At 55.0% G+C, this 13484-nt stretch overlaps 1 protein-coding gene across 2 annotated transcripts in view; it reads left to right on the forward strand.

The window, feature by feature from the left end:
- Positions 1-9021, forward strand: part of WASF2 (WASP family member 2) — a 32451-nt gene extending 23430 nt beyond the window's left edge. For both annotated transcript variants that reach the window (XM_027740251.2, XM_027740252.2), the window contains exons 6-9: positions 206-336; positions 1720-1875; positions 3643-4163; positions 4589-9021. In XM_027740251.2, the coding sequence (XP_027596052.1) occupies positions 206-336; positions 1720-1875; positions 3643-4163; positions 4589-4746 (966 nt within the window). In that variant the 3' untranslated portion in view covers positions 4747-9021. The remainder of the gene's footprint in view (positions 1-205; positions 337-1719; positions 1876-3642; positions 4164-4588) is intronic.
- The last annotated feature ends 4463 nt before the right edge of the window (positions 9022-13484 follow it).

Raw genomic sequence — 13484 nt, forward strand, 5'->3', positions numbered from 1 at the left:
GGTGTTGTCTGGCATTTTTCGTGTTATCTGTGCTCCAAATTTTCTGTATGGGAGATCTCTGGAGCATGCAGCAGTCGGGAAAGGAAACTGAAAATCCTCTTTGAGAATGTGTCTGCTTTTAGAGGCCACAGGTCTGTCCTGTCCCTCCCCATGCCCAGTGAATTTAAAGCAAAATAAAGCTCGTGTTCGATTCCTCCACCCTTAGAAAGAGAAAAAGGAGAATCCGAACCGAGGAAATGTGAATCCACGGAAAATCAAGACCCGGAAAGAAGAGTGGGAGAAGCTGAAAATGGGACAAGAATTTGTCGAGTCAAAGGACAAACACGGTCCTGCTGGGTAAGCAAGTCTGGGGCTGGTTGATTGGGATGCAGTTCACCCTGCTCTGCAGCTCCTCCGGATCCGCGGCGCGGATCGATACTGCCACTAATCACATTCTCCAAAGTAAATCCGTCTGCTGATTTCAAATTTGCCAAATAAATCAGGGAGCTACACGGTTCGAACAAGGTGGCAGGAGCAGCGAGGCTGCTCCCGGCTGCCTGTGGGCACGGAGGTGTCGGGAGCCTTGGCTCTGCCCCGCGGCGATGCCCTCCCCTCGCACCCAGCCGAGGGTGGGATCTCGGTGGCATTGTGGGATTGCTTTGTTACATTTCACAAATGGCTCTTCACACCCCGAAGTCGGAGCGGGGGCCATCCCCATCCAAGTATTTCAAGCTACAGATCTCTCTTTAGCACTTCTGGCTTGGGAATTCATTTAACTTTTGACACCAGCGAGGCTGGAAGCAGACCGAATTCCCCACAATGCTCTTCTCCCTTGCAGCTTCCTTTCATATAGGAAAAAAAAAAAATCTCTCTTTAAATCACACTCTCCAGCTAAAAATAAAACTTGCCTTTAGTTTAATAGGAGAGCAGGTTTGGTTTCTAGCAGGGGAATTGAGCAGCACAACAGCACCATTTTCTTGCTCCTCTCTTTTTTTTTTGTGTGTGTGTGTGTTCGTGTGTTTGAATTCACTCAGGGTCCAGATCCCCCAAAGATGGGGTGGTTCTACCACCTCACAGAGCTCACTGAGAGTCTCTTCCTTCAGTAGTACTCCAGCTTTGGATAGTTGTTTTAAAGGCATCACTGTTTCTGGGGTCCTTTTTGATATTCTATTCTCAAGCTTATTTTTTGGCATCTTTGATTACCTCCTCTGCTTTTGCCACTGATGATACTCAGTGTAACTGCAAGTTCTTTAAGTCCAAGTTGGTCAAAACACTTCTAAGTGTTTTCACAAAATGAAATGTTGAGGAAAATCTGTTTATTTAGGCATTTCCTTGTTTATTAAAATGTATACCAGTGCTGTTCTGGTGTGTGGCAGCAATAAACAAACAGGCAAAAAATCTGGGCAAATTTTAACCAAAGAATTATGCAGAGCAAACTAATACAGGTGTATGTGGTTCTTTATGTAGGAATCTTTGAGAAGTAGAGGGTTTTTTTTTTAATGTTATAGAGTCCTGGAATGGTTTGGGTTGGAAAGGACATTAAGGATTAAGTTCCACCCCCTGCCATGGGCAGGGACACCTTCCACTAGCCCAGGTTGCCCCAAGCCCTGTCCAACCTGGCCTTGAACACCTCCAGGAATGGGGCAGCCACAGCTTCTCCGGGCAACTCTCTGAGGAAAAACAAGCTTTAGACGTTGCCTCGAGCTCATTAAATAACCTGCTCATCCTGCTGTGGCCCAGGTACCCCTCCAACATGGTGTATCAGAACGGCAGCATCGGCTCCAACGAGAGCATGGATGGGAACTGCTACCCGCCACCGCCGCAGACTGACTCCATTGTGCCACCACCTCCTTCGTTCCCAGATGACAGCCTGCCTCCACCCCCGGTGGAATTTAGGTAAGCCTACGGGATCCCTTCTGTCACCAAGGAGTAGTAGGTGGTGTAAAAGGATGACATGAGACGGGCTGAGATAGTTCAGCAGAACTTCCTGACGGGTGTTGTATGGGAACCAGAATGCTCCTGTCTGGAGGGGAAGCGCAACTGCAGGCAGGGGCAGAGGCACAGGCAGCACAGCTCTCCATGAATCCCAGCCACTGTCCTCATTCCCAGGCAGAAGGGGAGAACTAAGAGCAGATTTATTCCACAGCAGGGTCCCAGTGAATGGTTTGGCTCCATTGCCTGGGTTTTCCGATGCAGTTGTTCCAGAGAGTGGACTCATGTTCCATTTGGACAACGCTCTCAGGCACATGGTGGCATTGTCGGGGTGTCCTGTGCAGGGCCAGGAGTTGGACTCGATGATCCTTGTGGGTCCCTTCCAGCTCAGGATATTCCATGACTGAGCTTTGCAAAGAACAGCTTCTTTCACTTGTTTTTTTTTACCATTTGCCCCCTGATCTTTGGGAAATGCACTACGTGAGCACTGGAGGTGTAGACGTAGTTGAATTTCAAGGACTTGAGCACAGCAGCTGCCTCCTTCCCAGGGACTTGGGTGCAAGTTCAGGGCATTTACTTTGGATTGAATGAAATGGTGGCTCCCAGGCACCTCTGGAGATGAGAGTTACGGTCCAGCAGTGGCTCAAGACACAAAGGGTGAAACAAGAGTAGACTTTTTGTTTTAAAGACAGTAAAACCGAGTCAAGAGTAACAAGAGCAAGTCTGTCTGATAGACAGGGCTGCTTGGCTTGTCTCCATCTTATCCAAAGGCAGCAGTGCTGCAGCAAAGGCTCTTCTGATGTGTCAGAGATACCCAGCACTGCTCTCTGCAGCCTGTGCCTCTCGGGCAGAGCAGGCACGAGCTCTCAGATGAAGCTCACGCTGCCTTATGCAGTTGCTTAGATCTCTGCCCAGCCACACAGATCTCCCCTCTCTGGTTTTGTTTTGGTGGTTGTTTTTATAATGAACCCTGGGTGCTTGGTTTGATCTCCAGGAGTCTGTTTTGGATCAGCACTGTTAGAAATTGCGACGTTTTTGTGCCAAATGTACCTTATTTCTCTGTCTCGCCATGGGAGGAGGTGTCAGTTCGGGGCTTGCCTTACATGTAGAATTTTCTGGTATGAACACAGCCTCCATCATGGGAGATTCAGTCACTCATGCATCAGCAGCAGTGGGTTTCCATGCCTTCCCCTTCGCTCCCCACGGCAAGCTATGAGCCATGGCTGCTGCGCTCCAGCTCCGAGCCGTGGAATCCGGTGAGGAGATCTGTTCCTAGCAGGTGTTCAGAGCATATGCTTTCCTGGCTCCCCCACCCCTCCTCGTGCGATTTATCACGGCAGACATCCCTGCCTGGCGTGTCACGAGCCTGACCTCGGTGAGGAGGGGTGTTTTGCTGCAGGAGCTCTGGAGCCAGGAGGCTGCTCTGAGCTCGGAGAGGTGAGGTGGCGGGTGTTCTTGTCAGCCTGGGAGATGGGATGGAGGGATAGCATTCCTGCCCGTCCCTAGCAGCTTTCCTTTGTTCTGGAGGTGAAGGCCAAAAGAAACACTGCGAGGGAACTAAAACCAAGGAGTTGAGGTCTCATGGAAACACCAGTTAAAGCTGGAACTCGGATTTTTTTTGGTCTGGACTGCAGCGAACACACATGATTTGCATTAACATTGAGACTGTACAGTCTGATCTGGCCTCGCAGCTAATTCCTTGTTTCTCTCTCTCTCCTTCCATTGCCACAGCTATCCTGTAGACAACCAAAGAGGTTCTGGTTCTGGAGGGACCAAACGGTCCAGCCTGGTCAGCCCGAGCCACCCACCACCAGCTCCTCCGATCGGATCCCCCTCGGCAGCCAGGCCGGGCTTTGCTCCCCCTCCGGCTCCTCCTCCACCACCACCACTGATGGGAAACCCCCCCCCTCCACCACCTGCCATGGGCTTCCCCTCCCCGGGAACCCCCCCACCGCCCTCACCCCCTTCTTTCCCCCCTCACCCCGAGTTTGCTGCCCCTCCACCCCCCCCACCCCCTCCAGCAGTCGACTATTCCAGTGTGCTCCCACCTCCGCTGCCTCAGCCGGGCACTGGGAGTGCGCCGCCCCCCCCTCCGCCCCCACCACCTCCCGGCCCACCTCCACTGGTTTCTGGGGGCCTGGATGGCCCCCCACCCCCTCCTCCACCCTCCGACACCTCCGCCTCCAAGCCCAAGTCATCCTTGCCCGCGGTTAGCGATGCCAGGAGTGATCTGCTTTCGGCTATTCGGCAAGGTGAGGTTCTGTTTCCATCCCAGCGTTCTCCTTTGGCTCTGGAAAACCCCAATGGAAACATTTGGGAGCTGTCTCATGGAAGCTGTGTGACTGCCTTGCTGCTCGAGACCTGTCCCTTGGGGTCCCTCCTTGTCTGCCCACCCTCATGAGCACCTCGCTGGGTTCTATTGCCTTGCCCTGCACCTTTGGCATGGCAGTGCTGGAATTGGGGTGGTCCATGTTTGTTGTGGATTTGCAGCAGTGGTGCAGCACAGAAAGGATTTGTTTCCCATTCCACCTCCCCACCCAGCCTGTCCTGGCTGTCATTCACCATCAGTGTTATCCCAATACTCCCTTGCTCGGGGGACTGTGACAAGGCTGCGTGGGAGATTCCAGTGCGACCAAAGCCTTTGCATGATCCCCCTCCGTTCCCTTCTTCCCTACAGGCTTCCAGCTGCGCAAGGTGGAGGAGCAGAGGGAGCAGGAGAAGCGGGACGTTGTAGGGAATGACGTGGCAACGATCCTGTCGCGCCGCATCGCTGTGGAATACAGCGACTCCGAGGACGACTCCTCCGAGTTCGACGAGGACGAGTGGTCGGATTAGGCACGGTCCCATCCCCTTCTCCCCCTCCCTCCTGGGTTCACTTCTTACAGAATCAGGTGGCCAAACCTTCCACCACATCCTTTTTCATCCCGTAACCAAAGATGTGCCAAGGGTTTTCAGACAACCAGCAGCATATCTCCCCTCTCCCTTCCCCCTCCGGCTTTGGCAGGACTTTGTGCTCTGCCTTTCCAAAAGGTCTCCTCATGGACACTGAGGATGCGGCGTTGGGATTTAGCTGGAGGGGGTGTAACGGTTGCTTATTTAAAAGAGAGCTAAACCTCCAGATTCTCGATGCCACCAGGCAGAGCACATATAAACCCTCCATCCTGAGGGATTTTTAAAGTAAAGATGGATGATCCTGTTGCGGCCGCGTGGCCTTTTGGATGAAGGACATTTTCAGCTGGTTTTCTCAGTGCAACAGCAGACAGTTGATCTGATGGCTCTTCCTTTCCAGTGAATACTGGTAGTGCTGCAAGAAAATGGGCTTTAAATGTCAGTTCTCTGCTGCATCCCACTGTCAAATAATCAGGTTTTTGGCACTAGTGCGCAATTCCTTCCCCTCTGACCCCTGAGTATTAATTCCAGACCACCCTGCGTGGGGTGAGCTTCCTGACTCCGGGACCATGGAGTGCCTTGGGTGCAATGTAAGGAGGGACTTGTTCTATTTTAAAAGGTGCCTTTACCTTCCTCAGATCTCCTGGACTGCTTTGCCAAGAGGAGACTTGCACAGAGGGATGTAAAACCAGGGCAGGATGGTTGCTCAGCTTCCCACTTTTGGGAAAGCAGAGCCACTGCCCCACTGAGACACATCTGTGGTTGGCTCCGAGCGGGGGCCAGACCCCGCTGGGCTGATTTCTCCAATTCATGCTGAGATTGTGTTTAAAAATTCCAAATCCAGTGCCTAGAGCAGGGAGATGGGGTGGGGAGGGGTTCTCTGAACACCAGGCACTGTGGTGGTCTTTGGCCTGGCCAGAACGGTTTGAGAGGTGCTTTTTTTAGTGGGATGACCATACTTTTAACACAGGGACTTCAATGCTGGTATTACCTTTGCTTCTTCTCCCTTCCACTTAGGGAGGGGAGTTTGTGTGCCTAAAAACATCGTGTGTGTGGACTGAGTTGCCCATCAGTTACATCAGACCTAACCTACCCTAATTTTGCTACTATAATTCATTAGTTAATTTTAAGAGAACGTTTCTTCTCCTCACTAACCCTGCGAATTAATTCCCAGGCTGCTCACTACAGATCCAGTACTGGCAGGGGAAAATGGGGAATTTGAACTAGCTGACCTCGGTTTTATTGCTGTTTTATGTTACCGTACATAGAATATGAGCATATCTTAGCAATCTAACCCAAATACCCTCGGTGTGTATTTTAATTTGGACATGACTCGGTCAGGGTCACGCAAAAAGCAATTCCAAAGCCTTTTGGAGGTTATGGGTCCAGCTGTTGTGGGGTGTGTGTCCCACTAAGACCAGCTCTCCCACCTTTTTGCCTTTCCTAAAGTATTTCACCAGCCTGTGCCTGTTCTCTCTTCCCTGGTTCTCCTCCTTTAATGATGTTGCTGATACCTGGAACACCAGGCCCTGCCCGAGGCTTCCAGCGTGCTTGGGGTTTGATTGATGGCTTCAGCTTGTGCCATCGAGTTCTTACTGATTTCTTGTGTGTGTGCCTGTGCATTTTAATCCTGGCCAGAGCAGACAATGGCCTGGAGGGTGGGATTTGGGGTGTGGATCGAGCTGGGATCCAGTGAGACCCCCCCGAGATTCCCTGGATCGCTGCACCGTCAGGTTTTGTCTGCAGCTCAGCTGCCAGGCAGGATGCAGAGGGCGTAGGCAGCGAGGCATCCCGATGGGCTGGGAGCATCTGAGCAGCACTAGTTCCAGGTTCTGGAAGAGGGAACAAACCCCTGGAGTGCCAGTGAGCCGTGGTGCAGTGGAGAGGCTTGGAAATGCAAAGGGATGATTGCTGCAAGCTGGGTGGGGGGGTGAGAGGGTCGCTGCCTCTTGTTCTGCTGATGCTCTTCCTGGGAGCATCCTCCTCCGGGTTCCTGGGAAAAACAGACCCCTGAGCTCACCCGGGCTGACAGCAGTGTCACACAGGGGAGGAGGAGCTCACAAATGCCAAACCTGGGTTAATTTTAAATTGCCTTAACTAGACTTGGCCCCTGCTGGGGAAGGGGAGCGAGTCCTCCTGTCGCCTGAAATACGGAGCAGTGCCATATTCCCTGTGCCCTTGTGGATGGTCTGTCGGGCAGGGCCGTGCCTTGGGGTGCCCCCCACACTCTGCCTGTTGCACAAGGATGTTGCTGTGTGGGCGTCAGGGCTCAGCCCTGGGTGGAGGCGGCTCCTCCAGCCCTCCTGGCAGCGGGAAGGACGCTGCCTTGTCCCTGCAAGCCTGCTGCAACCACCCTCTGCTCCCAAATCCCATCCCAGGGTGGGAATCAAAACTGCAGGGTCAGGGTTGCAGGAACAGGTAGGGAAGGTTGGTTGGTTCGTTTTTTTTTTAAATCTCCTTGAATTCCTGCTTTTCTTTTAAATGTCTGGTTGCCAAGCGGGATGAGCCTGTGTGGGGATCCCTGAGAAACAGCTGCTGTGAAGGGACCATCTCTGAGTATCGTTGCAAAATCACAGAGTGCTGGGCCACCAAGTAAGCTCAATATTTTTTGAAGCAGTAGGGGAGGAGGAGAGGTGCCAAAAACAACCTTTGCAAGACAGAGCAGCTGTGCTGTAACTGCAGGGCCGAGGGCACTGCCATCGCTGTCGTCATGTCGTGCTCACTTACTCCTTCCTCCCCTCTTCCCAGGCGAGGCTGGGGCGAACCTCAAACCATCTCACAAAGCCCAGAGCCCGTCCTCCCCACGAGGATCCCCCCCCTGCTTTCCATTCCATCCCGCTGGAAGCCGGAGCAGCCATTTCGCCCATCCCGGGAGCCGTTTTGCTCCGGGTGTGCAAGTTGGGGCAGGTCACCACCGCCTTCCCTTCCCTGGTTAAACATTCTCCCGGTGTCCTCGCCCGCAGTGCTTGGCTGCTGCTCCCGGCAGCCTCTCCCCCGCCACCCCCCTTCCCGCTCGCTGGGAAAGCCTCATCCCGGCTCCCCGGGCTCAGCCCGGAGCCTCCGCCGCAGTCGGTGACCTTCACTGCTTCTCCTCTCCTTATCAGACCCAGAGCACCAGACCAGATCCAGGGAAGGGGCTCCCGGAGCTCCCAGATGGCTGAGGAATCGTGCAGAGTGCCGTTTCGGGGAAAGGATAGATTGGGGGGTATAGAGAGAGATTTTTGGTTTTTTTTTTTTTTAGTCCACCAACTTATTTAACATGTTTCTTTTGGAAGTCACTGCCCTGGAGGGGCTCTGGGGGGGAGCTGCCTGGCAGGGCAGATGCAGCTGCCCCGGGTCAGGTTTCATTGCTGTTGGATTTCGGGGAGGGGAGGGGGGGGTGCTTTCTTCTCTTCCTTTTTAAACAAAACCTTGAAGTGGGAAGTGGATCCTATGTTTTTATTACTGTATTAACACACCTTTTAATTCATTTCAGAAACTAACCCATTTTTCTTCCTGATTAGAATGTCATAGAATTAGACGAGCTGTAACCCCTCCTGAAGTGCCTTATTTTCCTACATGATATAAATATATTTATAAGAGTAATTATTCCACTTGTGTCTTAGGGGTTTATTGCTGAGCAGAAGATGAGGTGGGAGAGGAGGGAGGGGAAGTGCCCTCCTTGGACCCGGCCAGGCTGGGAGGGTTGGAAGGGGGACATTTGATGGATACTCTCAGGGTGCAGGGGCTTCCTCACTTCAGACCAAAGGAGTTTCAGCAGTGAAACTCTGCTTAGAAAGAAGAAAAAAAAGATTTAAAAAAAAAAAAAAAAAAAAAAAAAAGGAAAAAAACCCAACCTTGTGAGCAAAATACTGTAGATTTATTTGGTTTGTTTTTTACCCCTGCAAAATAAACACTGATGGTCGGACTCTGCAGGGAGGCAGTGGGTGGTGGGGGATTGGAACCCGCTCCAGGTCCATACCTGTACATCCCAGCACATCCCAGCGCAGACTCCCTGCCTTCTGTATTCCCATGTAATGTCTGTCTGTGCTTTTCCCTGTCGGTTGCTGTATAAGCCAGGCTTTCCTGCTGCTTTGTTTTGTTGTTTTCAATAATCAGCTCAGTAACCCCCGGATGAAGATCCCAACTGCAAATATTTTGTAATGTACATGTATAAAAAAAAAAAAAGTAATAATTTTTTTGATCCTTTTTTAAAACTTGATAAAACCTTTCTATCCAGTCGGTGCTTGTGTGTGTTACTGGGGTGGGGGGTGAGCACGGGGGCTACGGTGGCTTTGGGCGTGACTTGGAATCATGGAATGGTTTGGGCTGGAAGGGACCTTAAAGCTCATCCCATTCCATGGGCAGGGACACCTTCCACTATCCCAGTTTGCTCCAAGTCCTTTCCAAGCTGGCCTTGGACACCTCTGGGGATGGAGCAGCTGCAGGTTCTCCGGGCAACTTGTCTCCTTCCCGGGAGCACTGAGAGGTGCTGGGCCACGAGCCACTCGTGCCTGCCCTTGTGTCTTTAGTGTGTCACACAGGGCTGCTGGGTGTCCCTTGGGAAGCCCAGTGTCCATGGAAGTGCTGACTGTGTCCGAGGACACTCAGTGCATCCCGGGCTGTCTGAGAAACACCTTTACCCTGTGCCGGGCTGGGCTGGGGGTTATCCATGGTGGGAGTCTGAGGCTGACAGATCCGAGGAAGCCCCATCCAGGAGGAGCCTCCCGCCGGTGCTCCCTGCCCTAGGAAATGAGCCTGGGCTCCATCTTGCAGAGCGGAGTGGCTGCAGCTGGGCTGGGAGGGGGCTGCCGAGGCTTTTTGCCTCCATTTTGCAGCTCAAGGTCCCTCGTGCAGTTAATCTGCCTGGCAGCGGTGGCTCCTGGCCCCGAGCTCAGGTGCCTCGTCTGGCCTCGCTCCGTGTGGCTCCGTTTTCTTCCCGGTCGCTGAAGAGCAACAAAAGGCTCCATCCCTGCTGCTCCTCGTCCCTGCTTTTACCGCGGGCTCTGCTCTGCCAAATTCCCTTGGCTTTCGGAGACACCGGTGCCTCGCTCCGCAGTGCTGTGCCTTTCTTGGCTGACAATAGTCCCTGGCTGCAAAACCTCATTAGATTAATTGGCCTTGCCAGCTCCTGAACAAGCAAGGCCTTTAGTCGTGCTGGGGTGCGGAGGGCAGGGGAAGGAGGGAGCTCTGGGGCTTCCACGCTCCCTGGAGCTCTGTGTCCCAGCTCTTGGCTCTGCCTCGAGGCCGGGAGGAGCAGCCGGTGCTCCTGGCACCCCGCATGGGTGTGGCTGTGGCCAGGTGGTGCCTCTGCTTTTTTGGGGTGCACGGTAGCACGTGGCTCTGTGCTTTTGGGGTGACAGCCCTTGGAAGTCATCTTTGGAGTCTGGGGGGTGTTGGTGAGTGTGGTGCTGGTTTAACCCCCTAAAACACAGGGAGAACTCAGTCCCAGATCTGCCTTCCCGGGTAACCCACAGGGCCCTACTCTTCCACTCTCCAGGGAAGCTGTTGGTGCCTGCTGCAGGGAGAAGATGGGAATTGTTGGGAATTGTGTGCCGGTGCTCTTGGAGCCCCAGCCCTGCCCATGAGCTGCAGTTTCCTGCCGCAGCTGGGGGAGCCTCTCCACAGCTCCAGTGCCTTGGCACACCAACCTTGGCCCTGGCCTTTGATCTCTGTCCTTGCCCGTCTGTCTCTTCCACACGACTCGGCACCGGATCACAGCTGGCCGGGCTGCGGCTTCACAGGAGCCCTCGTCTCCAAAGACCTATTTAATTTTCTCCTTCAAGGTGGTGTTAGCAACACCCAGAAGATGCTGCCGGCTGCCTTGGACGAGTGGGCTGCGTGTCCTTTCCACCACTGACGTCAGCTTCTCTCCCTTAATTCCCCCTCTGGGACCGAAGCGAGTGCAGGCGCTGCCAGCTCGGATCAGCGTTAACAGCCTGCTCTCCCAGTGTGTGGCAGCGCTCCGCCGTGCCAATGTCACCCCCGACTCGCGCTGCTGTCCCTGGCCAAGCAGCCATGGGTGGTGGGAGAGCACTCCCCTCTTCCAGCATCATGGGAAGGGCCCGCTGCCAGCAGAGAGTCCCCGTTCCTCGCACGTAGGTGTGCTGAGATGGCAGCTCAGCCCCTCAGAAATGGCTGACTCCTTCTCTCTCGCTCCTCTTGCTGCCTGGTGGTTTTTTTTCTCTCCTCCTCCCTGCCTTTGCCGTTGCCTACGCGGTTGTGTGGGGAAGGCAATCGGCTCCCGTGCTGCGGATGGCTTTATCTGTAACTCTTCCATCTGCTCACAGCAGCTCACAAATAACCACGGGGTGCCAGAGGAATTATGTTATTTGGAGCTCAAGTTTCTGCAGTCTGGCAGGGCAGCAGCTCTGCGCCGGGCTCAGCCGCTCCGCAAAGGCCAGCGCCGGCATGGCGAGGGCTCGAGGCAGCCGGCGCGGAGCTGGGGATGTGGCCAGGGAGGAATTATCCTCCCCATCCAGTCAGACAAAGCCCCAGCCCTCAGCCAGCATGGGAGCCTGGTCCTCTGGGAGCTTCCCAAGGGGAGCAGAGGGTCCTGCTGGCCCCGGGTCCCTGCGCCCCATCCAGGGCTCGTGGCACGAAGCCGCTTCTGCATCAGATGCTGCGGCGGGAATAAAACTGACTGACCCCCTCTCCACCCTGCACTTCTCCGTCTCCCACACAGCACAACCTTTTCAGACAGACTTTCCTCCCTGGGAAGCACCACCCCATGCCTCCCGGAGCCACGGCTGCGGTGGTGGCCCGGGATGATGCTCCGAGGCTGAGCCGCGCCGGGAAATGCCTCCCGCTGCCTCCGGCATTTGGTAAAACACTTACAGTGGGGCCGTGTTTTCTTCATTTCCTGCCTGCTCCTGCTTCCAAGGAAACAAAATCCCCCAAGCCAGGGCTGAGGTTTCTCATTTAAATGTAACCCAGGCCCATAACTGGAGCTGCCAGCCCTCCCCATGGCCCGGCGGACCCAGGGTGGTGCAGGGAGGATATTGGGGATCGTGATCCCGTCACTGGTATCCCAGTAAGGCACTGGGACAGAGACCCATCCCTGGGATGAGGTGTGGGCAAGGGCAACGCTTGGCTCTGCCCCAGGGAGGGCACTCAGGGTTCAGGACGCTGGTGGGAGGTTTTGGGGTAGCAGCAACCTCCTCCCCTCCTCCCATCTGGTGAAACTGGCACCAGGGCTGGAGTGGAGGCTCCGTAGTGGGTGCTTTGGGACCAGCCCTGGCTCTGCCGTGGGTGCTGCCGGCACTCTCACCTGCAAGGTGGCCAAGGGCAGGTCCTTGGAGCCAGATCTGAGCCCTGCTGCTGCCAACAGGACCAGGGCTGCCCACACTGGAGACAGGAAACAAATCCCACCCCAGTCCCCTGCCTGCACTGCAGCATGGGCAGGGCTTGGAGGCAAGAGCTGGCTGTGCTTACGGCATCTGCTGGGAGCCTGGGGAGGGCTGGCCCTGCCAGATGTGTGAGCACAGTTGGGGTGACACCGTGCCCACATCTCTCAGCTCATGTTTTAACCCCAAAGTTGGGCTGTTGGTCCCCCCCCGAGCCCCTCCTGCTCATCCCCAGCGTGGGGGTGGCTGCTCAGCACTCAGGCGCCTTCTTGGATGGGTTTGACTCTTTTTTATAGCTTCACTTTCTGCGTCTTTCTCCACCAAAAAAGGGAGCAGGCTGGGCCATGCTGCTGCAGGCTGTACCTCCCTGCCTGCTGCCGCCTGCTCCATCACCCCCCAAAGGCCTGGAGCAGCTGGGAATGCCTCTGGACTGGCTGGAGTGCTGGGAGAAGGACCAGCAACAGCAGGCTCGGGGGGTGGTGGCTCCTCCAGCCCCGTGCTCAGCCTCAGCTTCCCTCATCCATCCTGGCAGCAGGGAATCGGACACAGGTAGGAGGCACAGGGTGTGTTTCCCACGCAGGAAGGGGCACATGGAGCAGCCACGTGCTGGGTGATGGCTGGTGGCACCAGGGGACAGGGCTGTGAGGGTGATGTTTTCAGGGCACCTGTGGTGGGGGGGAAAAGGACTCAAGGGCTCCAGCACCAACAGCTCCCAAATTGCTGGCCATGGGGAGAACCCCTTGGCCTGGGTTGTGGTGGCTTTTGTCACTATGGGTCACTCCCAGGACTCAGGAGAAATCAGCCTCCCATCCATCTTGGAAGCTCACCAGCTCCAGCACAGCCCTGCCAGGATCTGGGAAGGAGGAGCTGCAGCCCTGTGCCCACCCCACTGCTGGCTGTGGGGGGTGGGAGCCTGAGGGGGATCCCAGCAGACCTGAATGGTGCTGCCTTTGTGCCCTGCACACCCTGGTGTGTCACCCTGTCCCCAGGGAAGGTGACAGGGACCCCGGGGAGTGGGAGGGACTGGATGGGCTTGCACACCACAGAGAAGCTCCCTCTGAAGACATCAGCAGGGGAGGCACGAGGGAGAGAGAGAAGCTGTTTCAGCTGCCATGTGATGTTGACATAAGAACCACCAGGTATGAACTGCTCCTGAACACAGCAGGGCTGGGAATTACAGGATTTTTCACTGCTGGGGGAGGTGGGCTTGGGAATTATCCCCTGGCTGAGGGATGGAGGGCCCTGGGGTACAATGAGCATCTCCAACCCCTGCCTTAACCTCCCTGGGGACAAGCAGAGCCCCAAATTCCCCATCTACAACACTGAGTCCAGCCCTGGGAGAGCGGGAGAGACGATCTG

The sequence above is a fragment of the Pipra filicauda genome, unplaced genomic scaffold (genome assembly GCF_003945595.2).
Source record: "Pipra filicauda isolate LSUMZ 115617 unplaced genomic scaffold, ASM394559v2 scaffold219_size1829416_pilon, whole genome shotgun sequence".
Taxonomy (NCBI): Eukaryota; Metazoa; Chordata; class Aves; order Passeriformes; family Pipridae; genus Pipra; species Pipra filicauda.